This window comes from Propithecus coquereli, unplaced genomic scaffold, assembly GCF_000956105.1.
Source record: "Propithecus coquereli isolate 6110/MARCELLA unplaced genomic scaffold, Pcoq_1.0 Scaffold1, whole genome shotgun sequence".
NCBI lineage: Eukaryota > Metazoa > Chordata > Mammalia > Primates > Indriidae > Propithecus > Propithecus coquereli.
Window position 1 is genome coordinate 7,540,304 of NW_012133857.1, and position 25,734 is coordinate 7,566,037.

General features: G+C 45.4%; 1 protein-coding gene across 1 annotated transcript in view; it reads right to left on the minus strand.

The window, feature by feature from the left end:
• LIMD1 (LIM domains containing 1) overlaps positions 1-25,734 on the minus strand; it is a 75,387-nt gene that overhangs the window by 12,481 nt on the left and 37,172 nt on the right. Inside the window, exons 2-3 of the mRNA XM_012639111.1 lie at positions 22,628-22,729; positions 1,151-1,218 (exon numbers count right to left, since the gene is read on the minus strand). Coding sequence (XP_012494565.1) covers positions 1,151-1,218; positions 22,628-22,729 — 170 coding nt within the window. The remainder of the gene's footprint in view (positions 1-1,150; positions 1,219-22,627; positions 22,730-25,734) is intronic.

The window sequence follows — 25,734 nt, forward strand, 5'->3', positions numbered from 1 at the left end:
TTGTCTATTACTAGCCAACAAGAGTCAAAATGAATCAACTCTTTCAGTGAAAAACAAATTGAGCTTTCTCCAAGGGAAAGAGGAGAGAAGAAGGCTCCATGTGTCCACACAGAAGCTGGCCCTGGTCCCATTTCTGTGTCTCAGACTCCTGAGCCCTGAGAGGACGGGGTCAGTTCAACCACCGTTCACCTGGCATCCACTCTGTGCTTGTGAAGGTGCAGAAGCAGGTTCTTTCCCCCCAGAGCTCACAGTCAATGACTGTAACAGACACGATGCTCTGAGCTAATGGCCCTGCCAGCGCGAGCCCAGGCGTGGTGGCAGCAGAGAGGGGGGTACTCCACCATGGGAGCAGGAGGGACAGGAAGGCTGTCGGAGTGATCCAGGCAAAGAAAGGGATCAAGACTTGAGTGCAAGCAGGGGGAACGGCATAAGCGAAGGCACGAGTGGGCGGCTAGAGGGCAGTCAGGGTCCAAGCCTCAGGTCACTTCCAAGGTGCTTTGTACCCCGCAGATGCCAGGACTGAGCAGCCAGGTTTACACCATAAAAGGCCTCCTGGCTTAGGCGTGTGGGAAGCTGTCAGGCTAGCCCAGCTGAGCCACGCCAAAGGGGTGAACGAAGGCAGACCCCTGGATGACATGGCGGCACAAGGCCAATGCCTGGCTGCATTCTGGGAGAGACGGGGAGGAGATGGGGTCAAGGACAAATCAAGGACACAGTTCTCAGAGGTCAGAACCAAAGGCAAGGGGATGCGTTCTGCTTCAGACAAGCAGTACGCGAGGGGCTAAGAGACAGCTCGGGGGACCTGTCCAGCGGGCCTCAGTGGTGCGGCAGGGCTGCAGCTCAGACCTGGGAGTCACTGGCACATGGATGAGCATTCAGTCCAAGAGAGGCTGGATGCCCAGGGAGAGCAGGCAGGGTGAGAAAAAGAAGGAGCCCAGGTCCTAGCCCAGAGGTTTGAGAGATGGGGGAGGAGGCAGAACGGGGCAAGTGGCGAGAAGACAGGCCGAGGGACCCGATGGCCCCTTCAAAGCGCAAAACTGTGCAAGTGGTCACCTGCCTCAGGAACGCGGGCCACCGCACGCATCGGCGGAAGGGAAGTCAGGCCCCCGCCGTGATGCTGGCCAGGACAGGCGAGGGGAGACGGACTCACCAGGAAGTCTTCCTCGCAGAACACTTTGCCGTTGACAAAGTAAAAGGCTTTTCCTCTCAGCTTCCGGCCTAAAGAAAAAACAGAAAGGCAGGGTATAAAGAAAAATGTCAATATGCAGTGAAAGAAGAGCAAAAAGAAAGGTAAAATCTTTAAGTGGAAATAAGCACACAAAAAATGCCAACCGTCAGTAACTTTCCGGTTACCAAAAGATGCCATGGCCCTCGGCGACACGCAGGCTGAGGCCAGGAGGAAGGTGCCCTGGCAGGTGCTGTTTGGCAGGAAAACCCAAGGGCTGACTTGGAAATCATCCTGCGCCCACCTTCTAGAACCTCCTCTCTGCTGAGAAGGCAGCCAGCGAAGCATCTGGGGCAGGACGGCAGAGACCCACACGGCGGGGCGGGCTGCCGGCAACAGGCCCCTGGGAAGCCGCTGTTTCTGGCCGGCATGTGGGACATGTTCTCGGGTGTGCCTGTGACAGACTCCCAGGGGAGCCCCAGAAACTGGTGAACTATTATTTTCGCATCTTTGACTGAACTAGAGAAAACACATCATTGGAGGATGATGTTTTTTGTTTTCTCTCAATCTATTAATAAGTGGGGTGGGAGTGGCAGAAATTCAAAGCACCCGATGCCTTAGATGTAACTTTAGTTTCTACAAGGCTAAGTTATTGACAAGAAAACCCCATTTCAATAATCCCTTTCATCTCTTATGAAAAAACACACCGGGGCTGCACGCTGAGGTAGGCTGGACTCACGGACTGATGATATTTACGATGCCAGGCTCAAAACGCACCCGGCAGACTCCATGGAAGCTCCAGAGACTGAACGAGTTCTCAGCACCGAGTGAAACCAAGCCCCTCGGGGCCCGGGTCCGCAGCAGGAAGCAAAATCGCCAGTGTCGCAACCATTAACAGTGCGCCCGACGCAAAGAAATCCACCCGCCTCGCCTCCCGCCGCCGAGAGCAGGCACTGTGGCGCCAGCGGAAGGAGAAGAAACTCGACAGAGATTGTCAGAGTTCAGAGAGGGCCTTGAAACCATCAATACAGAGGAAAAGCCAGAAAAAAAAAACAAATTTAGCTCCAAAACTACAAGAGCAAAAACTCCAGATGGATGAAAAACCTAAATGTGTAAAACAAGAACTAGCATACGAAATCACAGGCCTTTTAAATTCTTATGTTTTGTTTAAAAATGATTTCTGAGGTAAGATATCAAAAGCACATCTTATAAAGATGGATCAACGGGACATTACAAATCTAAACTTCTGTACAATAAGAAACCAAAACTGTCGAAAAGCCAAACTGCTCCTCAGCAGGGAGGCAGAGGAGCGGGTCCGGCGGCGCAGGGTGGGGGCGCCAGGGTGGAGGCACCGAAGAGCCGGGAGGCCGAGGCTAGGAAGGAATGGCGAAGACTCTCGCTGACCACCCACTTTCACGCCTCGACAGCCGCCTTATCTGGCAGGCCCTGCCCTCCCTCAGGTCTGCTCAGACCCTTCTTTGCGGTGGTGTTTGTTGCTGCCAGACCCAGTGTTGTCTCAGTGTTTCCCCAACCCTCCCGTCAGTCCCCACAGAACTTTGCCTACTCCGCGTATACGCTGCGTTTCGTGAGGATGTGACTGTAATTTCAAGTCAGCGTCACGCCGGGAGGGCTCGGCAACGGTCTAGAAGAGTGCAGTAAATGCTGAGTCGAAGAAAAAGGGAAGGGCAAGCCATGGATCAGAAGATGGCTACAGTACACATAAAATGGCATTAGTATCTGAAACACATAACACAAAGGAATTAACAAGATAAATAACCCAACCCAATAGGAAAAATGAGCAAAGGATAGGAAGAGAAAGCACATAAAGGAGAAAACCTGTTAAACCTAGGGTAATAACCAGGGTTATTAATAATAATGCAGGTTATTAGTAATAACCAAATATCTATAATAAAAAGATATTCCATCTCACCAACAATCAGGATAATACAAATTAAAACCACAATGAGATTCTCTCTCCCTCCCACAGACCGGCAAAAATTACTAGGTCTGATGATACCATGCCTTGGAAGGTGAGAGACAATAGGAACCCTTTCACGCTGGTGGGAGTGTTGACAGGGACGGCCACTTGGGGACAATTTGTCAAGACCCAACAGAGCTGAGAATCCACATAACCCACAACACAGTGCTAAGGTTGCCCCTCGAGAAATTCTCCCAAATGTGCACAAGGAGGCACATGTACGGTGTTCACGGCAACACTGTTTACGGAAAAACTAGAAGCATCTTCAGTGTTCACCAAGATAGAAGAATCGATAAGTAAACTGAGGAAGAAACTAGAGTTATATTCAATGACTGTGACACTAGACAGCAGACAAAATGAAAGGATTAGATACGTATCATTATTGACTGAATTAAACACACTGGTGTGCAAATGGGGCAGACGGCCCAGAGACACATCAGCACAATCGTGTAACGTGTAAGTCCGAGTGCACACACACAAGGTAGCACTATGTTTTACTGGCAGTTGCGTGTGTGGTGACAGTAGGAAAACAGGGAGTGGAAGGAGCCAGACTCAATTCACAGCAGCAGCTGCCCTCGGGAAGGCAGGGATCGGGTGGGAGAGGAACCAAGATGGTTCCAACTCATCTACAATATTTCATTTCCTTTATAAAAAACCAAAAGTCTGTGCACTCTGAGTGGCAGCTAAATAAGGGTTATTTCCTATAGTCTTAAAAACGCATGCACGCACGCACACACACCCCTTTAGGTGAAACACAATAAACCAAAAGGCAAAGAAAAACTAGAGCAAACATCTGCACTACGTGACAGAAAAGGACTTAATTCCAACACGCAGATAACTCAATTAACAGCCCTATATAAAACATGGGTAAAGAAGGGGAAAAGACAAACCATGAAAGAAGTATGAATGACCAGTAACTAAAAAAGAGAATCTTTGGCTTTCCTCATGATTTAAATGAGACTGCAAGTCAAAAATAACACACTATGCTTTGCCTGTCAGACTGGCAAAGAGGGGTGAGAATAACCCCCGACGTCAGTAATGACAGACACACTTGCTCACACGCTGTGGGGGACAGCAGAAACTGGAACAAGTTTGTAGAAGAGAAATTTGGTATTAATTGTCAGCAGGATTTATAAAGTACAGAATTCTTTTTTCTTCTTTTTTCTCAAAAATTCTACTTCAGGAATTTATCCTAGGGAAATCACCAAGTTAGACTGTTTAAAGGATCTTCATCTCAGCATTGTTTATAATAGGTGGACCAAAGTGAGCATCAATCGATGTCCAATTCCTATTAAATAAATGATGGCACGTATACATGTTGGAGTATTACGTAGCCATAAAAAGACTGTGTTTTCAAAAAAGATTAAATTACATGGAAAAAGATTTAAAAGACTTTTAAAGGGGGTATGCAAACATGCGTGTATATGTTACAGTTATAGATATACATACATATGACTGCAAAATTACGCATCTGTTTATACACATAGGATGTATACCAAATTTTAACAGTCATTATCTTTGAGTGTAGGAAATAGGTGACTTTTAATTACATTTTTCCTGCAGTGACTATATATTTTTTATAAACCGAAACAAATTCTAATGGAGAGGGAGAATGTGGAAAGGGCAATGGAGCATATGAAAAGGCCACCCCTCTTTAGCTCTCCAAAGCTTCCCTCTTGTCCTTCCCGCAAAGTTGCTGTCACCCTGTCTTCTAGAAGGTCCCCATCTCTGAGCCTTCACAACTATTTCCTGACTCTGCTGAATGAGGGTAACAGAAATGATTGTCTACAGCTCAATGATCTCAGGGTTCACCAACAGAACCCCCTTGATAGCCATGGAAATTACTTTTAATTATTTTACTTAAACTTTCCCCTCTATAAAAGGACTGCAAAGACTTAAAGTCTTAGAAAAGAAAATGAGAACTTACTGGAGTCTCTTTTCCACCTTTTGCCCCCATTAGACACCTCCCTGGGTGAGAGCTGACACCTCCCTCAAATCCCTCCCCAGGACCAAGGTGACAAGGACACAAACAGCCCACCTAAGAAGAGCTGCTCAACCAGAAAGCAAATGAATTCACACACTGCCTAATCCCAGGTAAAGTCCAAGTCCAGCCCCGCGGGGCAGCTCCCTTGGTTCGCAGCCAGCTCCCTTCCTGGACTGCCCGCGGGTTAAACCCATTTCTGATGGGCGGGAAGGGGGCGGGGCTGCAGCTGCCGCTGCGGCCACTAGAGGGAGCCAGGCGGTGCCGGGAACCTGGAGACAGTGGGGCTTCCGCACACGCGCACAGAACACCAGCTCTGGTCCCAGGAACTGGCTCTAGGAAGTGCCAAGGAATCTGAGCTGAAAACCATTTTTTTTTCTTTTTAACAGAGCAAAGATTACCTCTATTCCAAAAATCAAAGAAGAAGATCATTTAAACAACTAAAGGCGTTGAACCCTCTAGTATTCTAAGAAACAAATTAAACAAGAGCTTTTTCACCTATGAAATCAACAAAGATTTTTAAATGTTTGCGATTGCTGTCACTGCCTATTTTCATAAGCTACCGATGAGAGTGTAACATGATAAAGTGGCCCTGGAGGGGAAACTTTAAAATGCTCATCTCTGACTCAATGAGGTTATCTGGGACTTAGGTTTTGGGAAAGAATAAAAAATGTGAATAAATATTTACTTAGATCCAAATTGACAGTCTTAAAGGAATGACTACATAAAACAGACTTCTAAATGATGAAAATGCTATGTAGCCATTCAAAATGCCATTTAAATAGTGTTTTAGTGATATCAGAAAATGCTCATACTACAGAAAGATACTCAAAATATATTGGTTAAGTTAAAAAAGCAAGCTAGACAGCGTTTTTGTTTTTGTTTTTGTTTTTTAACTGAGACAAGGTCTCACGCTGTTGCCCAGGTTGGAGTACAGCGGCATCATCGTAGCTCACTGCAGCCTCCAACTCCTGGGCTCAAGTCATCCTTCTGCCTCAGCCTCCTGAGTAGCTGGGACTATGGGTACACAATGCCATGCCCCACTAATTTATTTTTTGTAGAGATGGGGTCTTGCTGTTGTGCAGGCCAGTCTCAAACTCCTGGCCTCAAGCAATCCGACTGCCTCAGCCTCCCAAAGTGATAGGATTACAGGCATGAGCCACTGAGCCAGCCTAGGCAGTGTATTTATACTACAGTTCCATTTCAGTAATTTATACATACATACGCACAACTGATATGCAAAAAGGAAAACACGAATAGTGGTTAGCACTGGTACAATAGGGAAATTTCACTTTCTATTTTATATACGTCAATATTTAAAATTTTCTTTCTAGTATTAAGTAGTGATAGATGGTACTAGAGAGGAATTTCGTTTTTCTTCATATATTTTTATATTAAATTTTTCCAGAATCATGTTTATTATAATAAATACTTTTAATTTTAAAAGAAAACCCTTATAATAATGTGAAAAGTAAGAAAGCAAAATCTAAAAATTGTGTATCTCAACTATGTAAAGAAGAAATTCAAAGAAAAAAGACTGGAAAGGAAGTCTGCCCATGAGCGACAGTACTTCTGAGTGGACATACACAGCATCTGCATGGTGAAGGGGGATGGTTTGCTACTTTATACTTTCCTACACTTCCCCAAACATTTAACAATGAGCAAGGATTACTTTGACCATTGTTTTAAAAACTGTGCATCTGGCTAGACAAATCCTCTTACTGCCAGCCCCTGCAACTGAGAAAAAGTCCCATGTCCAGATACCAGAGGCCAGGAGAGGCGCTTAGAGGCTACATCTGATATTTTTTTGTTCCAAAATAAAATAAATAAAGGACTTCTCCAGAGACCCAAATGGGTGGTGCTTAGTCTGCTCTGAAGGACTCAAACTTCAGTTTTCACTTCAGTTTTGAAAGACCACCTGAGTTTAAAATGATACCACATTCAAACTTATTTGTTTATATTTTGTTATAGTGGAAGAAAAAACCAACATCTGTTGATTGTCTTCTATGGTCAGGTACTATGTTTAGAGCTTTCATATATTTTTTAAAATGCCTTCCAACCTTGCCACACATGTTCTTGCAGCATTAGCCCCCTTTCTGTCCCTGTAATGCCACATGCCACATCTTTTACAGAGACAGCCACAAAGTCATTTCCTACTCAAGGTCATCACCTACTTTAGGTTTCAGCAAACATCAGAAGGGTTCGCCAAAGAGTTAGGCAAAAATAAAACACATCACGTGTCAATATTATGGAGCAGTGCAAGGATGCAGGAACTGATTGTTCTTGAGAACCACTCGAGATCACACCCCAGGATCACTCCTAACTTTCTAGGTTTCCTTTTCTCCTCATAAAAACATGATACTCCTGAACTAAACGGTATTGTCTTCATTTTGATAACATGAGGAAATTAAGGCTCAGAGAGGCTCACTGAGGTAGTAAGTGGGCAGGATGGGAACCCAGGCCTGTCTGACTCTGAAGTCTATGCTTGTTCCATTGTGCAGTATTTTTTTTTTTTTTTTTTTTTTGACAGAGTCTCACTCTGTTGCCCAGGCTGGAGTACCATGGCGTCAGCCTAGCTCACAGCAACCTCGAACTCCTGGGCTCAAGTAATCCTTCTGCCTTAGCCTCCTGAGTAGCTGGGACTACAGGCATGCGTTACCATGCCCAGCTAATTTTTTTCTATATGTTTTTAGTTGTCCAGCTAATTTCTTTCTATTTTTTTTTTTAGTAGAAACGAGGTCTCACTCTTGCTCAGGCTGGTCTGGAACTCCTGAACTCAAACGATCCACCCACCTCAGCCTCCCAGAGTGCTAGGATTACAGGTGTGAGCCACCACGCCCCGCCCATTGTGCAGTAATTTAAAGCTTGTGGAACACACACTTATATGTAGAATCCAGTTTCTCTCTTCCTGCCAGGGAATGGAGTAGGGAATTTTCATTATTTAAAGCACTTTCTATGCACTAGGTCCTTTACCTACATCATATCTCACTTAAGTATCACGGACAATTCTGTAAAAGCTCCTTGTGCTGACGTACATTTGGACATAACTTGGTTTTTAATTGGCTCCCATCTTCCTCCTGGAGATAGGCTAAAATTCGTGTCTTCTTGGGAGAAGGGGGGACATGGAGGGGAGGCGGAGGCCAGGCAGAAAACAGCAAGCAACCTGGTCTTGAGAAGCAGGGAGGCAGAGAGAAGGTATTCTACAGGCTGAATCACCGCAGATCTGGCCAATGAAACAGACATCAACTAACATGGAAATTCCTGGAATCACTGCTGCTGTCTAGAAAGTTCCAATCAAGCGCAGGATCCAGAATGGTCCTCATCGACATTTAAGCTGGAGCACTCAACCACCACTGGGTGGCGCCAAAGCACAGCCAGGACCAGGACAGACTGGGGTAGCACAACCGACTCCAAGCCTGCCAACCATGGGGCTGCCTTGGGTCATTTCACTGGTCTTGCGGTAATGTGCCCTGTACTTTAGGCAGTTCAGCCTCACTTACCGCATTATGGTGACATTTTACTGCATCTTCATTTTGGCAATGGAGAGACAAAAGCTAAAGAGGTCAGTTAAATTTATCTATGTAGCTAATAGTAAATAGAAGAGTTAGGATTCAAACCCAAGTCTTTCTGGTACAAAGTCAACACTTCCCCCATACTATACTATCACACTTATTGTCTGTTCCAAAAGGAACCTCGCTCAGGCTAGGGGAAATGTCTTAGTCAGTTTTGGCTGCTAGAACAAAATAACCATAAATTGGGCGGCTTAAGCAATAAACATTTATTTCTCACGGTACCGGAGGTTAAGAAGTCCAAGATCAGGGTGCCAGAAAGGTCAGGTTCTTGATGAGGACCCTCTTCCTGGTTTACAGATGGCTGTGTTCTTGCTATGTCCTCACATGGCGGAAAGAGAATTAACTAGCTCTCTGGGCCTTTTCTTATAAGAGCACTAATCCCACTCATGAGAGCTCCACCCTCCACCCTCATAACCTAAACACCTCCCAAAGACACCACCTCCAAATACCATCACATCAGGATTAGGGTGTCAACATATGAATTTCCAAATGAGTTTCAAATATAAACATTTATCTGTTGCAGGGAAGAAGATGGATTTATTGGCATTCCCAGTCAAACCTCACTCTACCCCCTTGAGTGGGGACAAATTTCACTGTCCTCACTCACTTTTATGGCAGCACATACTTAGAGGTGTGACTAAGTATGTGGCTGTGGCTGTGGTGGAACCAACACAGACAGAGGACAAAATGGAATGGCTGAGGGGTAAACACCAAAAAATCAGGCCAGTGGTTCTCAAACCTTGGCATGCTTCAGAACTACCTGCAGGTTTTGTTAAAACAGATTTCTGGGCCTCATCCCCAGAGTTTCTGATTTAGTAGGTCTGGGAAGGGGCCTGAGAATCTGCATTTCTACTAAGCTCCCGAGTGATGCTAATGGTGCTAATCCAGGGACCACATTTTGGAGAACCGCTGAGTTAGACTATGCCTCAGGCTTGTCTCTGAACCAGCATTTCCCTTTGATGCAGTCTTCTTGGTCAAAAGTGCTAAAACCTGGACCACCCCTGGAAAATTAGCATCAAACATAAAAATGTTGGGGTGGGAGTGTCGGGGTTACATCTTTAAGATTCTAGTTTCAGAATCATCCTGTTTCTAGCAGAGGAATTCCCCTCACCAGGAAATAGCTGGTGACAGTCACACTACACACATACTAAACAGTTGTTACAGTTTTGGAATATAGTAGCTAAAGTTGCTCATTCCTTTCCTATAACAACAGTAGTTTATAAAATATTGACTGATAAATGTGCAGACGCTAGAGGATCCACTCCAAAAAGACACTTCCCTTAAATGCAGTAAATGAATATTTTATATTTGTCTTCAGGGCACCTTCGGTTGAAAAGAGAAAAATGCATCTGATAATGCCAGTATAGTTTAACAAAGGAATCAGCAGTTGAGGATGTCACACGGAGGCCAGCCATTTAACCTGACAAAACTAAACTTGCTATAATATTCACCATTCTCTCCTCTAAAATAAAAATGAGTTATAATTTATTCTGGAAAAGCAATTGGTCCTTAGCTGTAGGACTCCACCACAAATTTCAGTTCCAAAATACTTCCCTGAAAAATAAAAATGCAAGATTTCTCAACAATGAGAATTCCCAAGAAAAGAAAGTAAAAATTAGTGATCATTTGGATTTTTTTATTATTATTATTTTTAAATATTTAAATACTAATTTCTTTCTATTTTTAGTAGAGACGGGGTCTTGCTCTTGCTCAGGCTGGTCTCAAACTCCTGAGCTCAAAGGATCCGCCCGCCTCGGCCTCCCAGAGTGCTAGGATTACAGGCGTGATGGATTATATTTTATTGTACTGTGCCAACTTCTACCTGTGCTGTCCAGAGGTGACCTGTCACATGTGGCTATTCATATGCAAATTTAAATTATAACATTAAAAACTCAGTTCCAGTACTTGAACAAGTATATCTCAAGTGCTTAGTAGCCACTGTGACTAGGGCACCTACAGAACATTTGCATCATTGCACAAAATTCTATCTGATCTATTTCTTCGAACAGTTCTTTCCAGAACAGGTTAACTCGTAAAAGGTGCTGCTATTAATAATAAACAACCAAACTGGCTCTGCTCAAACGAAACAGAGACCCAACTTGTATTTCGCAGGTTCAGCCAGCCTCAGTAAGCCAAGGAACCAGGCAGAAAGCAGGAAAGTGGAAAAGCACTCAGGCTAGGGGGTCAGTCTTGCCTTCACCACTTCCCAGAAGTGAGAACTTGGCCGTCACCTACCTTCGTCGGCAGGTGGTGGTGTTGGGAGGATAAAGCCGGGATCACGGTGGGGAACCAGCACCGAGCAGGCTCGGACCAGGTATGGCATACGTCTCTGTTGCCCGGACCCCTTCATGACCTTCCGTTTCCTCAAATGAAACCTACAGGAGCTAAGAATAACATCCACCACCATCTCCCTCTTGGTCCAAATCCTCCACACTGCTACTTCCTTCTCAGTTTATCCGTGGTAAAGGCTAAGGCTGGGGGTTGTTTTTAATTGTCAGATGCAGTCTCTTGTAAAGTATCATAATCTAGAACAATGAAACATAAAATCCACGCCCCAACTGTAGTTATTATTCAATTCAATTGACACAAAGTCACTCTGTCAAGCTGTTATAAAAGTTTCCAAACACTCTCAACTTCTGTGCTCATGTCCGTGGGGGCCAGCACCAGTCCGAGGGCCACACCATGAGTGGCACTGCCACACACTCCAATTCTCTTTTCATTTGCCACTCTCAAGTCTTCTTTTTTTTTTTTTGTCTTACACTTTTACAAATCTATTCTCTTTTTGTTTTATATGTCCACTATTCCAGGCCATTATCTTCTGCATCAGAAAAGAGAACAGTGCACAGATAGAAAACCCAGAGATGGGCAGAGGGTCTCCTTTGAGTGTTCGGCAGAGTGCTGATCAGCTCATGCCTGTAAGGAAACGAACCAAAATCAGGGGACAAACATCTGAAAGATTAGCAAGAACAGTGTCTGGTGTTTGCAAGGGCTGGAAACAGTGCCTTTTCCCACCGGCCTTGAGAGTGAGGAGAGAGCCCTAGACTGAGCTCTGCTTTGAACTCATCTAACAAATCATAAAAGCAAGACTGAGAAGAATTGCTGTTTCCAAGTAATTTAACTGTATGCCAGAACAAAGCACAGAAGATTTAAAAAATACAAAATATCCCGGACACCATAAGGTAAAGCTTACAATGTCTGGCATCCAGTTCAAGATTAACAGACATGCAAAGAGGCAGGAAAACACAACCCATAGCGAAGAGAATAATCAATCTATGGAAATCAACCCAGATCTGACAGATACTAAAATTAGCAGAGAAGGACATTAAAAGTTATTGTTACTGTATTCCATATGTCTAAAAAGTCAAAGAACAACGTGGAAGGTATTAAAAAGGCCCAAATTGAACTGCTAGAGATGGAAACTAAAATGTCTGCGATGAAAAACACATTGGATGGAATTAATGGCAGAGTAGACATTGCAGGACAAAAGATTAGTGAATTCAAAGACACAGCAATAGAAAATGTTCAAAATGAAACAAGAGAATAATCTTAAAAATAATGAGAAGAGCAAAATGAGCTGTAGGACAACTTCAAGCTGCCTAAGATACGGGTAATCGAGTCTCTGAAGTGGGAAGCTTGGGGTGGCTATAAAATGTTAAGAAAAAATGGCCCAAAACATTCCAGATTAGATGAAGACTACAAACCCACAGATCCAAGAAGCTCAACAAACCCCCAAGCATAAGAAACATGAAAAGTACCAAGGGGCATCATAATCAAATTTCTCAAAATCAATGATAAAGAGAAAATCTTAAAAGCTGCCAGAGAAAAATCACATATTACATATAGAGAAACAGAAATAAATTTCTCATTGAAAATAAAACAAATGAGAAAACAGTGAAACATCTTTAAAGAACTCAGAGAAAAAAACTACTGACCTAGAATTCTATACCCAGCAAAAATTCTTATAAAACCAAGGTGAAATAAAGATGAATTCATACAAAAGTTGAAAGAATTCATGACCAGATCAGCATTGAAAAAAAAAGCTAAAGAAAGTCCTTCAAGCAGAAGGGAAATGGTACCAGATGAAAACCTGAACAAAAGGATGAAGAAGACCAGAAATGGCAACTGCATGAACAATAAGATTTTCTATTAGTTAAAACTCTTAGAAGAAAACATGGGCTTGAGTCTTTATGATCTTGGGTTAGGCAATGTTTTCTTACCTAAGGCACCCAAAACACAAGCAACAAAAGAAAAAAAGTAGATAAATTATACTGCCTCAAAGTTTAAAACTTTTGTGTTGCAGATAATACCATCAAGAAAGTGAAATGACAGTCCACAGAATGAGGGAAAATATTCACAAATCATATATCTGATACGGGACTTATATGCTAAATATATAAAGAACTATTAAAACTTGATCATAAAAAGACAAATAATCCAATTAAAAATGGGGAAAGGATTGAAAAGACATTTTCCCAAATAAGACATACGAATGGCCAATAATCTTATGAATAGATGCTCAACATCATTAGTCATCAGGAAAATGCAAATCAAAACCATATCAAGGCTGGGCGTGGTGGCTCACACCTGTAATCCTAGCACTCTGGGAGGCCAAGGAGGGAGGATCGCTCAAGGTCAAGAGTTCAAGACCAGCCTGAGCAAGAGTGAGACCCCGTCTCAGCTAAAATTAGAAATTGGCTGGACAACTAAAAATATGTAGAAAAAATTAGCAGGGCATGGTGGCGCATGCCTGTAGTTCCAGCTACTCGAGAGGCTGAGGCAGAAGGATTGCTTCAGTCCAGGAGTTTGAGGTTGCTGTGAGCTAGGCTGACCGCCCCCCACCCCCCCGCACTCTAGTCCAGGCAACAGAGCAAGACTCTGTCTCAAAAAAAAAAAAAACCATATCGAGATCCAACTTCACACCCAATACAATAGCTAGAATCAAAAAGTTTAGATAAGCACAAGTATTGGCAAGGATGTGGAGATACTGGAACCCTCCTACATTGTTGGAGGGAATGTAAAATGGAACAGCTTCTTTGAAAAACAGGTCCTCAAAAAGTTAAACATAGAATTACCACATGACCCAGCAATTTCACTTATGACATCTACCCAAGAGAACTGAAAAGATGTGTTCACATAAAAACTTGTATAAGAATGTTCATAGCAGTATTATTTATGATAGCCAAAAAGTGAAAATAAGTGTCCATCAACTGCTGAATGGATAAACAAAATGCAGTATATCAATACAAGGGAATATTCAGCCATGAAAAGGAATGAAGTACTGATACACGCTACACCATGGATGAACCTGGAACATACGCTAAGTGAAAGAAGACAGATACAAAAGATCACGTTATATGATTCCATTTATATGAAATGTCCACAACAAGCAAATCTATAGATACAGAAAGGAAATTAGTGGTTGCTTAGGGATGGGGGAAGAGGGTGGGAAACGGGGAGTGACAGCTAATGGGTACCAGCTGATGGGTAAATGCCACCTTTATTTATTCCAACATTTATTCTATAACCAGAGTTATACTTAAGGTGCTAAAGGGTGGCAGAAGAGTAAATCATGACGAGTTAAACACTGTCCCTATTCTTCTGAAACTGACCGTCTAGGGGGAGACAGAGATCCCTGCAAACAATTTCAATCTAATCATAATTTAAAACACCGTAAGAAGGTGCATAAGGTATATGTGGGCCCCAAGATCACAGGGGCCACAGCGGAGGTCACAATGGAGGACACTGACTGACGGCAGCGGGTGGGAGGTGCTATTTACCCAGGTGGTGACGAAGGGTCGGGGTAGCCAGGCACAGGGGTAGGAAAGGGCACATGATGTTCAGCGTGGCCAGGGGTTTCGGGAAGAAAGAAGACAGGAAAGGAGTCAGAACTAGTCTAAGGAATGTGCTAAACATCAAGTGAGGAAACTGGACTATGATGCTGAGGAGCGTCTGAGCTGGGGAGGGGGCTCCTTGTGGCTGCTGGAGACCAGCATGGATGGAGGGACAGGTAGGCAGGGAAGCACACAGGACCACACGCCCAGCAGGGGATAACAACAGACCCACACAAAAGACAGAGAGGGTCTGCCCAAAGCAGGGCATTGGGGGCCCTGCTGGCATCCAGTGCCACCAATGGTGACCACTGCAGGGGCTGCTGCTAGCGTGGAGAGGCACGGCTACCTCCACGGCCCTGACCATAGGGAAGGGCCCACACCCTCTGGCCTGGTGTTGGATTTGCTAGACTCACAGGCTGGTCAGTGCCCTGGAAGAGCATCTGGTCCTTGAAAACCGGGCCACAGGAGCCACACCAGCCTTAGTACCCCTGCGAAGAATGCAGCAGCTCCCATGTAAGAGTTCTCTCTCCCATTAAACCGTAACTGCTAGGAAAGTCGTGTTGGTTTTGAGTCATCCAGTCAATGGGATCTTATGCAGTAGATGGTTATGAAGACTATGGAGCAATGAGGGAAAAGGCATGTGATACAGTTCTAAATGGAAAAGCAGGGTATAAAACAAACATACACCATGATGCCGACCAGGCAAAAACAATATCTATGTAGGTACAGCACATTTTTTTTTTTTTTTTTTTTTTTGAGCAAGAGTCTTGCTCCGTCACCCTGGGTAGAGTGCAGTGGTGTCATCCTAGCTCACAGCAACCTCAGACTCCTGGGCTCCAGCCATCCTCCTGCCTCAGCCTCCCAAGTAGCTGGGACTACAGGCTACAGCCACCACAGCCGGCTAAGTTTTTCTATTTTGGGTAGAGAGGGGTTCTCATTCTCACTCAGGCTGGTCTCGAACTCCTGATCTCAAACAATCCTCCTGCCTTGGCCTCCCAGAGTGCTAGGATTACAGGTGTGAGCCACCGTGCCCAGCTTTTTTGTTTTCTTTTGGTACTGAGTTTTAGGTGATTTTCCTCTCCCATGTGTATTTTTTACAGCGTGGCTATATTGACTTTATGATGTATAAAATATAAAAAATAAAAGCTTCACTGATAATTTCTTACCAATAAATGAACTCTGGTTAAAAAGATTTAGGAACTAGAGACTTTATATGTACTGTCCAATACAGCAGCTACTAGCCACATGTAGCTATTCAAATTTAAACTTTAATGAAAACAAAATAAAATTAAAAATGCAGTTCCTCAGCCACACTAGCTACCTTCAAGTGCGATTTGGTGGCAGTGGCTGCTGAATTGGACGGTGCGGGTCTAAAGTGCAGAAGAGAGGCCTGAGGGCTGGAGTCCAAATGAAGGCCGAGAGGAGTCGGGGGTGGGGCCCAGTGCAAGGCCACGGACAGGCTCCCAGCAGATGCATCAAACCCTGGGATGCTCATCCTGGCATGCAGATCTCGGGAATCGGGATTTCTGCAGGCGGAGCCGGGAGTCTGACTGTGACTGACACACGTAAAGGGTGAAAACCATGGATGCAGTGGCAAGCACACATGCTGTGGGTCCCCTGCACCTGAATGTGAACCCCGTTTCCCCACTCACTGGCTATGCAAGCACTGAGGCCCCACGTCCTCTTTTGTAAAATGAGTATGGCTGGGGGCACAAGTGAGCGGCATGAGAAAACAGAGCAAATACAGTGGCTCATGAAAACGGGCGTTCCAGGCACAGACGGGAAACTGGGTACGAACAAAACTGTCCGTGAAAGGAAACAAGAGAAGGGAGGAAAGGGGAGGAAAAGGAGAGAAGGAAGCTGAAGGGGCCAGAGTGAGGCAGAAATTCACGAGCACGTGTGAGAGACAGATGGAGGAAGGGATGCTCCCAGCAAGGTGAGAGCGCCACGGAGACCCGAGGAGTGCCTGCAAGGCTGGCAGAGCGCCCAGCCCTCCGTGAGAGACCTCTCGCCCTGAACCCAGCATTCTGCTCCGACATGAGGCACCAGGTGCAACAGCTTCATGCTAACTGGAGTGTGTGCCCAGGATCAGCGCTCTTCATCCTCCTCTTAGAGTTGAGGAGACAGGACACCCTGGGCACCACCAGGTATCGCCCTGGGTCTGGGATTGCCGAGGGGAAAAAGTGTGCGCAAAGGTGCTGGGAATGCAGACATGGCCATGTAAGGGTGTAGGTTACACCAAAGTTACCCTCTACAATGCGCTGCAACCGCACCCCCGCCCCCAGGCTCTATTCATGGGATAGAACGAGGACTCTGATGTTCTCCCACTGTCAGGGACTTCATGGCCTTAGATTGGACCAACAATGTTTGACCTGGGAAGCCAAGTCTGGTCCCAATCCCAGTGCACCGGGAGAACTGGGTTTGGCAGAGACAAACACGAGAGGCTTTGATGACACACCAAGTAAGAGTGGCCCCTCTGCTCTCTTCCGACCTGCGGCCCCTGGCCCAGCTCCAGTCTATTTTGGTTGTTTCCTGAGCTCTCCCTCGCCCACTGATTTCCTTCAGTATCTGCCTACTCTTCCTTTCTCACATTCTTGGTCTTTGGCTTTATCCTTAGATCCGGCTGACTCACTCGACGCGCACATAAACGCTGAATGCAATACGAAATACTGGGACAACTCAGCGGCTCGGGAATGCAGGCATCAGAGGCCTTGGGGAACAAACCTCCAGTCAAAGCCCTTGGTCCATTCCTCTCCTCCGGGTGTACCCCACCACTGAACTGTCTCCCCTAATCCCCATTCCAGGCCACTCTCCTGTGGGTAGCTCCAAACCCTGCCTTTGTTGTCACACAACCCGGAGGCAGCAGCTGAACCTGAAAAGTCCAAGCAAGATCCCACGCCCAGAGGTTCCTGTCTTTGGCAAATAGTCTCCCTGAGCAAAGGTAATTTAACACAGTGGCTAAGAGCAAGGGCTGTGGATCCACAGGGTCTTGGGTTCAAGTGCCGACCACACCACGTGACAGTGACATAACCGATCCCAAAGTAAACTCTCCAAGCCTCTACCTGTGCACCTGTAAACTGAGGTCTGTTAATGCTGAACTCCCCGGGTTGTTATTGTACAAGGATGTAGCGAGCCGTGCGGACCCAGTCTGGCCCTCCGCCGCCTTCCTCTGAGCTCAGGCCTGCACTGGGCATAATTTCTATCAGCCTCAAGACTGGCTGCCCACCCCCAAACCCCACCCCTCATGTTCCATGGGCTCCTGGGGAGGAGAGTACGTGGTATCTCCTATCTAGTCTCCATGACTTCCCAACTCATATAGTAGAAAAACTAACAGAAACCATGACACTGACGTGGCAGACAGGAATCACCTGGACTCGAGGATGGAATCTGTTTAGTCTTTACAAAATGAACAATATCTTACTGTTTAGACCTACAACTGCCTGAAGTGAGGACACGAGGGCCTGCCTACTTTCTCCTTCCTAGTCTATTCCAGAAAGTGCCAAGGAAAACGCCACTTGACCCCACCAGTCAGCACACTGTTCCTTCCTTCTCATTCCACCTCTCTCCAGTCACCAGGAGGTGCCGGCCTCTCCTCAGACAGGCCACTTGACACACGCAAGTGTGTGCAGACGCCGGCAAAGGCCACTCCTGCCCTCTCCACTGGCCTTTCCTCCCACGCCAGGGTGTGCCAACAGCTTCCTGGGAGCGTCCAGTTGGGGGCACAGCCACCTCAGGTGGGCAGAGACTGCAGGGGGGGATGGGAGACCCACAGCACACATCTCCACGGCAACCAAACACTCACGGTCCAAGAAGCATGTCAAGAAAGAAGGGAACATTAACAAACCACACAAACGCCCACACACTGCACCCTGAATGCTTACTTCTGGGAATAAACACCAAGGAAACAATTCAGCAGAGGGAAAAAGAGATGCACGCACAAAGACGTTCCTTACGGCTGCCTGTGTTAACCCACAAACCCAAAACAAGCTGAACGCCATAAAACTGTGGCACAACTCAGTTGATTACCACATATATGTTAAAATTATTATGAATTTGTGACATAATGTCAAATCCAAAAGGATACAACATTCTTTATATACTGTGATCATAACTCTAAAAAACGGGCTACAATGCTAACCTAACAGGTTTCTGTCTTTAAAATTTTCTTTATAGTTGTCATATTACTCTTGCAGCTAAACATGAAGTAAAACATCGCTGCTTCTTGTCAGCAGGTGGGGAAACGTGCGTATCTGTGTAGGGGACCCTGCCCTGGTGCTTTGAAGAACTTGCACACAGGCAAAGGTCTGTCTGAGTCTTGGTGGGACAGTGTGTAGCCTTCCTGAACACAAAAGGATGTGACGCCATCTCCCATTTACGTCCCTATCTCCCCCGGGAGCCTGTCACCAGGACAGTGTCTCATCTCTAATGAGGTATGTGGCTTTCTGTCTGCCCTCAGAAGAGAGCTGTGGACTCTGAAACCACTTAGCGGCAGTCTAGAATTGCTTCTCGGACTCCACGACTTGCAATGTATCATCAAGTGCCAATCCCCTTGGTATGTAGGACAAGGACCAGGAAGCTGGCACCTTTGGCTTGTTATTCTGTTTGCTGTCTATGTAAATAACAAACTGCCTGAACCTAAAAGTAGCTTGTTGTATCTTGGCTTGCCTTGTAAGTGCCTGTGAGCTTGACAGTATCCCACCATCACGTTTTAATGCAGTATCAGTGAAGTCCAAGAAGTGTGTGTGTGTATACCTACAGATTTACATTAACACATACACCATGCATACATAAAATCTAGCTTTAAATGCCATATATATGGTGTTTTAAGCTAGATTATTTTCATAAATAAAATGGAAAAATAAGAAAACATGCATATACATATATACTCAGACATACACTCACAAGGCTCCTCTATCAACAATCAAAATATGATAGAGTACAAAGAAAACATCCTTCTTTTTGCTTGGCTACGTGCAAACAAATCAGAGGAGGGAGAACCAGAAAAATGGGGAAGTATAAGGTGAACCTACATTCTGGAGCCTTGGATTTTGGCACTAGCTCCATGGCCAGGCTGTAGAGCTTGAGAAATTCTCTTCCCTTCTCTGCCCCCATTTTCTCTTCCAAGAGTGAGGGGAGGGACTGAATGAGCCTGGCCCCCAGCTGTGCTGTCTCCATGGCGCTGAGGCTCACAGAGACACACTGGAGGACCTGCAGAGCCAGAACACAGAGCACTCGGGTGCCTTCCTCCTTCTGCTGAAAGCTGAGTTAAAGGGCAGCAATAAGTTAACCGAACAAAAAGCAAATTACTTCTAATGTCCAACTGAAGTTGCTCAGGCACACGCCTGGGTCTCCAACACGCCAATTGCTCCCTACAACTGGAGAGGAGTGGGACAATCACACAAAAGGAGTGTGTGCAATGCTACTGTGCTTTTTGACTGAGCCCCAGTCCTCATTCCTTCAGCAACTCTGTTCTAGGGCCTGGTGTGCTGGCACCTGAGCCACAGGGAATGTGGTTCACAGTCTGCATGGTAACACCAACAAGAGAGCAGAGTATGCCAAATTTGGGAGAAAAGTTTTCTTCCTGCTAGGGGGACAGGGAAGGCTTCCTGGAAAAGGAGGTATATGAGTGGGTCTTAGGCTGGACAGAATTTAAACGTATCAAGTGTGTGGGGAGAGGAGATTCCAGGATTCTGGTGTGATCAGAGGCATGGAAGTGGAAAAGAGAAATCTGACTGCGATAGGAAGAAGGAAGTGGTACGACAGTGATCAGACCACAAAGGCCTTAAACGCTGGATCAAGCAAAAACCCAAACCAGCTCTTCCTTAAGTGTCTACGCTTGTCACAATTTGAAGCAAGATAAACTCATCCCATTAAGGAATAGACAGCTATTCAAGCAGATGCAGGTGGAACCAACTGACTCATCTACAATGGATTGAATGTTTATGTCTCCCTAAAATTCATATGTTGAAATCCTAACCTCCAAGGTGATGCTATTTGGAGGTGAGGCCTTTGGGAGATGATTAGGTCAGGACGGCAGAGCCCTCATGAATGGGATTCATACCCTTATAAAAGAGACTCCGGAGAGCTCCCTTCCACCATGTAAGGACACAGAGAGAAGACAGCCATCTATGAACCAACCCTCACCAGACACTAAATCTGCCAGCACCCTGATCCTGAACTTCCAGCCTCCAGAACTGAGAAATAAATTTGTGTTGTTTAAACCACCCATTCGATGGTACTTTGTTATAGCAGCCCAAAGAGACTAAGACATTCATCAATAGGCTCCCCCCTCCCCAAAACAGCTTCCCTAATTCAAATAGTAATTGCTTGAGGTGAAAAACAGCCTCTACTTAATATTTACTTCTTTTTCCTGGAAAATAGAGCCAATATTGAGAAACAGTTACAAGAGTCAAAGTCAAAGATAAATTTTAAAAGAGGGTCTGATCACAATTCTCATACAGATAAAACAAAGCACATGTCAAAAATCTGAATTAACTCATTAATTAATGAGGAAACCAATAAGATGTTAGAACTGGGAAAATGCAAAGACCCATATGTATACAGGCCATCAGGAATGCTCAAATAAATTTGCTCAACAGATGCAAAACTGGTCAGTCTTCACAGGGCAACAATCAACTGCATCTCCACCAGCCACAGTTTGCACTGCTATGACAAGAATCATGTGCATTACCATCAATATTCTACAAGTAACAGAGCATAGCATAGTTCAAAGACAAAGACAGGCCCAGAGACCAAGAGAATCAGATAACCATACAACTCCTAGATTTCCACCGAGGACACTCACTAGGCTTTTTGATCCATCTCAAAGTCTTTCCCAATTTTTCTCTACAAAGGTAAATACTGATTGATGTACAAACCATAAGCTCTCAGGCATGTGTTTTAGGGAAACCGCAGTGAGGACAGAAGTGTGAGATTCAGAACTCAGGCATTCGCCTGGGCCATCAAGGCTCAGCAGGTTAGGACGTAGGTTCATGTCCACTGGTTAACTTCATATTGAGAATCAGAGGATCTCTGACTGTGCTGCGAACCAGCTGTGAGCACATTCCTCTTTCTCCTCCTCCCCCTCCTCCTCCCCCTCCTCCTCCACGAAGGAGGCTTCTGCAATGAGGAGCCTGGCACCGCACCCTGGAAGTACCTGAGCAGCTTTGAAAAAATACACTTGTACCACTCTAGAAATTCCACCCCTACAGCTTCTGATTCCACTGGTGGGGGTGGGGCTGGGCATCCCTGGTTTTTTAAATCCCCCCAAGCGATTCTAAGGAGCAGCCAGGATTGAGAACCACTGGGCCAGATGGTAAGAAAGACTCCTCCGTCCCTGACACTCTGTGACTTTGTTATAACATTTCCTTTTCACTGACAGCTGTTAGCCTTGGTACAGAATTAGAGAACATCAGCAGGACATTTTCCAAAAATGCTCCTCAAAATTAACCTTGGGTAAAAACCAGTAAACAAGCACAATCCATGATTTGGTCAGACTTGGCAAACATCCTACAATGTGTTAGAATCTTCCACTGGGAGCAGTTGCCATCAATTCAATTCAGTCTCCTGATTTGCTGCTTTAATCAAAATGCCATGTACCGGAGTAGAGAGATGCCCACAGGTGTGTGCTAATGAGCACCAGCACGTGTGGTGTGCACACGCTCACACCTCGCGCTCATACAGCAGCCTCCAAATCAAAGATTGGGGGGAGTCAAAGAGTTATAAAGTGGCCCACCTTACACTGGGGTAACTGACTGATGAATCACTTTTGGTTGGCTGGTCCCCACAGTGGGGGAGATATCTGACGATAGGGCAGACATGGTAAATCCCAGAGCTTCCCCTAATCGTCTGAGACCTCTGCAATGCATTACAAACTTGATGTTATCAGGGATCACTCTGAACTCTTTGGTACTTTGTGATAAGTCACCTTACCCTGACTGGCCTTGTGCTGGTGACAAGAAACTCTGCTCTAAAAGACACTGTCCTTTCTGTGGGACCATGGAGGGCCGCAGGCCAAGTGTCTCCAGGAAAGATGATGTTCCCTCTCTCCCTTTCTCAGTCTGCATGTTCCTTACCCCCCACACCCACACCCGCACTTACTGCAGGCTGCACAGGTGAAGCACGTGTCGTGGTAGAGGTTGCCCATGGCCTGGCAGGCCTGGCCGGCCCCAAACACGCCTTTGCTGCATTTCACACAGGCTCCTGCAAGGACAAGAACACACCAGTGAGTCAGGAGGGAACCAGTGTAAACTGAGTCATTAAAAAGCCCATGAACAAAGCGAGATACCATCCCATCACCAATTTCCGTGGAGTATTCCTTTGAAATACCTTTCTCTCACTCTCCCTCTATCACCATTTCAACAACAGTCCTCTCAGCTGCAGAAAACTGCTGCCAGGCTGGACTTCAGGCCCGGCTTACCCCGCCCCATGCTGTCCACCACATTGCCATGCTAATGTTTAGAATACCTTGGCATGGTCAGCCGAGGTATCCCAAAGGCTCCCACTATTTATAAGACAAAGTCAAAAAAAAAAAAAAATGCACCATGACTATAATATGCCAAGCATGCAGGTCAGGCAATTAAAACTAAATTATTTCCTTTAATTTGCAGTGAGAACCACCAACGAGGATTTGCTATCCTCACTTTTTCCAAACAGTATCAGGCCCCAAGCCCCGGGTTTTCAGACTGCAGCCAGTGCTCTTCCCTGCCCTTGCAGCACCAGCCCCGACCCCAGACAAGCCCCACTGGGGCTCCGCTCTTAGCCTTTGCTGATGGGCCCTGCCTGGTACACCCTACTCCCACACTTCTGTGCACTCACGTCCCGAGGCCTTCCTCTTGGCTTTCTCCACGACCCTTCCTCCACCTCGCCAGCTCTCTGGCTCTCAAGGTGACTTGATGAACCAGAAATTAAAAGATCCAAGTTCTAACCCTGAGCCTCCCCACCCACTCACCACTCATGTGGTTTGGGTTAACCTGATAGGGCCTCTGAACGTTGGTTTCTTAATTAGGAAACAGAGGTTAGTTCCACCTGCCCTGCATGTTCCCAGGAGCAGCAGTAAAAAAGGCTGTTCTGTAAACCAAAAGTTCTAAACAGTCCATCAGCCTCAACTACAAAGTGCCAATTGGGAGATGTGGTCCAGAACCATAAATCCACAATTTACTACAATAGCTATGGGACTGGGGTAGATTATTTAAACTCTCTCTGATGTCAGGCTTTTTATCTATAAAGTAGGGGTAACAGTAGCCCCCTGATAGGGTGAGAGAATACATGAAAAGTGCTTAGTGCAGGGCCCCACGTTTGGGAAATGCTCAATAAACAGGCAAATAAACAATAAGGATGATAATGTTACAACATTCAGAAGAAGTTGCTTCAGCATGAAATGAGCTCTCTAAGAAGTCCCAGGCCTCGCAGGATCTCACCCCGGGATCTCGCCCGGGCTCTGTGAATAAGCTGGAAGTCTGTCTGTCTGGGCCAGCCCGGCACCCTCACAGCAGCAACCCTGGCTCCGGGCCAGTCCACACAGAGGCGGCCTTGGAGTCTCCCATCAAAGAACTCCCCATTAGAGCCAAATGAAAGACAGCACAGTTATGTAAATAATGCATAATATAAAAAAGAAAAGATTCAGGCAGGAACATATCACAAGGTAGAGTGTTTCTTTAGGTTGTAAAATTACAGCTTGTTTTGCTTCTTTACATTTTCTGTGCTCTTTAAAAAAAAAACTTTTTTCTTTTTTACAAGAGAGAAGGCATTACTTTATAGCTGGAAAAAAGTCTAGTCTCAAAAAAGTAAATATGTTTAAATATACTGTATGATGTTAAAATTTTTGAAAAATCTATTTTACACACACACACACACACACACACACACACACACACACGCATGCGCACACGCGAATATAAAGAGTTCCAGCCCAGTGCCCAGCAGGGTAACGGCTCTCATCCTTTGGTCAGTGGGAGCTCAGGCAGCCTTTTCAAACTCTGGTTGCAATCTGTCAGGCTGTTCTCAGGCTGTAAATCCCCAGCCTTCTGCCTACAGGGTCGAAAGCACTGTGTTTCAGAGTTCATATTTCAAATTGATAAACTGCATCACCATCAAAGGAAGTCCAAGCTAACACGTCCTATGTGAAATGCCTCCCACACCAACAGATTCAAAGAGAAAACACTACAAAAGGACCCTAAGCCCCTTCACCAACACTAGGAAGCAGAGTGAAAACAGTCTGTAGGAACAGTGCTGTGTCAGCCAGGAAACTGTTGGGGAATTCGTTTATAGAAAGCTCAGAGAGCTGAGGTATTGGCTATTTCCTCTTCTGTTTCAATATTATAAAAATCTTCAAACATGCAGAAAAGCTGAAAGGACCATATAGAAAACACCCTTATACCCACCAGCCCAATTCTACAATTGTCAACATTTTGCTATCCATCCCTTAATCTAACAATCTATCTTATTTTTGATGTATTTCAAAGTAAGTTCCAGACAGCAGTCTACTTCACCCCTTCAGTGTCCATATCATTAACTAGAGTTCATTATATATTTGCTTACTAATTTTTTCCTGGTAAAAATCACAGTGAAACACAAATTATAAGTCTACCATTCAATGAGTTTTGATAAATGACCTATATAACGCAAACCCAAATCAATATATATAATATCTCCAACACTCCCAGAAAGTTCCTACATGCCTCCTCCCATTCATCTTCTCTTTAATGGTGATGAAATGCACGTGTGTGTATGTGCATGTGTGTGCATGTGTGTGTTGTATGAGATTACTAGACAGCTGGCATTTCTCTACCTAGTAAGCAGGAAAGTCAATAGTGTGCCCCCACCACTATGAAACTGAAAGCGTCACCTAATTCGAAGGCATCAGCTTTGCTTTCTGTCTAACGATTTTATAGACAACTTAGGCCACTCTCAAGGCAGGAAATACATCAGTTCTGGACAAACTGCATTTCTTTACTCTTGGAGCTGTCGGTGCCCACCTAACAGTGAAGTGTGAGCACAGCAGGGTTCAGCCATTACCACTCATCTTTAAGGCTCAGGTAAGCAAGCTCCTAACTCCGGAAACCAGTGGTGCTCACAGCCGCTGCTGGGGGCCAGCGACAGTGGCCACTGGACCAGGGTGGGCCGGGTGTAGCCTCGAGCATTTGGGATCCAGTAGATGTAGAAGCAATGGCGGCAGCGTTCTCACCAGTGGACATGGCACCTACCAC